This window comes from Echinops telfairi, unplaced genomic scaffold (assembly GCF_000313985.2).
Source record: "Echinops telfairi isolate 266 unplaced genomic scaffold, ASM31398v2 ScPeMD7_7475;HRSCAF=8513, whole genome shotgun sequence".
Classification (NCBI taxonomy): Eukaryota; Metazoa; Chordata; class Mammalia; order Afrosoricida; family Tenrecidae; genus Echinops; species Echinops telfairi.
The window spans coordinates 13,111,274-13,112,523 of NW_022111379.1; the positions used below are offsets into that span (position 1 = coordinate 13,111,274).

At 33.3% G+C, this 1,250-nt stretch overlaps 1 protein-coding gene across 1 annotated transcript in view; it reads left to right on the forward strand.

The window, feature by feature from the left end:
• The window catches only part of EML4 (EMAP like 4), a 92,116-nt gene that overhangs the window by 16,021 nt on the left and 74,845 nt on the right, over window positions 1-1,250 (forward strand). The window contains 1 exon segment of the mRNA XM_045285715.1: window positions 501-621. Within this exon segment, the coding sequence (XP_045141650.1) occupies window positions 515-621 (107 nt within the window). The 5' untranslated portion in view covers window positions 501-514.

Sequence of the window (1,250 nt, forward strand, 5' to 3'; positions counted from 1 at the left end):
TAAAAATATTCACTATACCCAAAACTTTAAATAAATTTTACCTTTAGGAGATATGACTGTATTGTGACTTGGCGTCTTAATGACACACCAGTATACCATTGCTCATTTAATAGAACTCTTCTATGTATATAATTAAGAAGTCAGACTATACAGTTATACTTTATTTTTATGTGATAACAATATCGAGCTATATCGGAAGATCCATGATGCAGGGGCTATGGTTTACTTGAGAATTTCAAATCTTATGCACTGAAGCTTGATAATGTGTGGAGGACAAACCGTTTGGTTAGAAAATTAGGTTGCTGCAATGTAACGACTCCGAGAATTTTGCTGAAGTTCGGTTTTGATAAGTTCAAATCTTGAGGTGATATTGTATGTGGGCACCACAGTGGCCAACTCTTACTACTAATCCTAAACACCAATTTCAGAATGACAGTTTTGGAGAAATATTTTTTGAAATTTGATATGGAGGATTTTTTCCCCCCTCTAACCATCTTTAGGCCTTCGAGAAGGTATGTCTATGTCCTGTATAACCAATGGCAGTGGTGGAAACAGAAAACCAAGTCACATCAACTCTGTCTCAATCGCAAGTAAAGAAACATTTTCATCTGCTGCTAAAAGGTACCTATTTTGGTGAGATTTAACAAAAGCTTAATTGCAAAATTGTATACAATAGTGAATCTGTCTACTTTTGGAAAGACTATGAAATAGAGCTATATGGAATCCAAACTATTCTGACCTTTGAGTTAAAAAAGAAATCTAATGGAGAGATATCCAACCTAAATTCTTTGCATTTGTAATCGTTGTCTTTTATCAGGTAGTGTGAGGAAGCTCATGGTTCTGACTGGAAAAAGGAAAGTTATTTCATTTCTTGGTTTTGTTTCATTTTTTCTTTTTAACAATCATTTACTAATGAACTGTAAGCCTTATATTTAATGAAATTATGTAAGTCAATTTTCAATCCCACATTGTATAGTTAATATTGTATTTTAACCCTTTCATGACTAATTTTCCATGATGACTTTTTGGTTGATATTATGTGTATTCATAATGAAATGTATGCTGATTCCTGGAACATTTTTGAAGCTTTGTTAGGAAATACAGATTTTGTTACATATTATATGGGACACAAATGTCCCTCTGGACTTTGCAACACCTTTTAGGTCCCTTGACAGGTACAGACAATTTAGTGCAATATTTGTACAAAGATGGAATCTCCACGAGAAAGGCAACTTCTAAATCATATACCT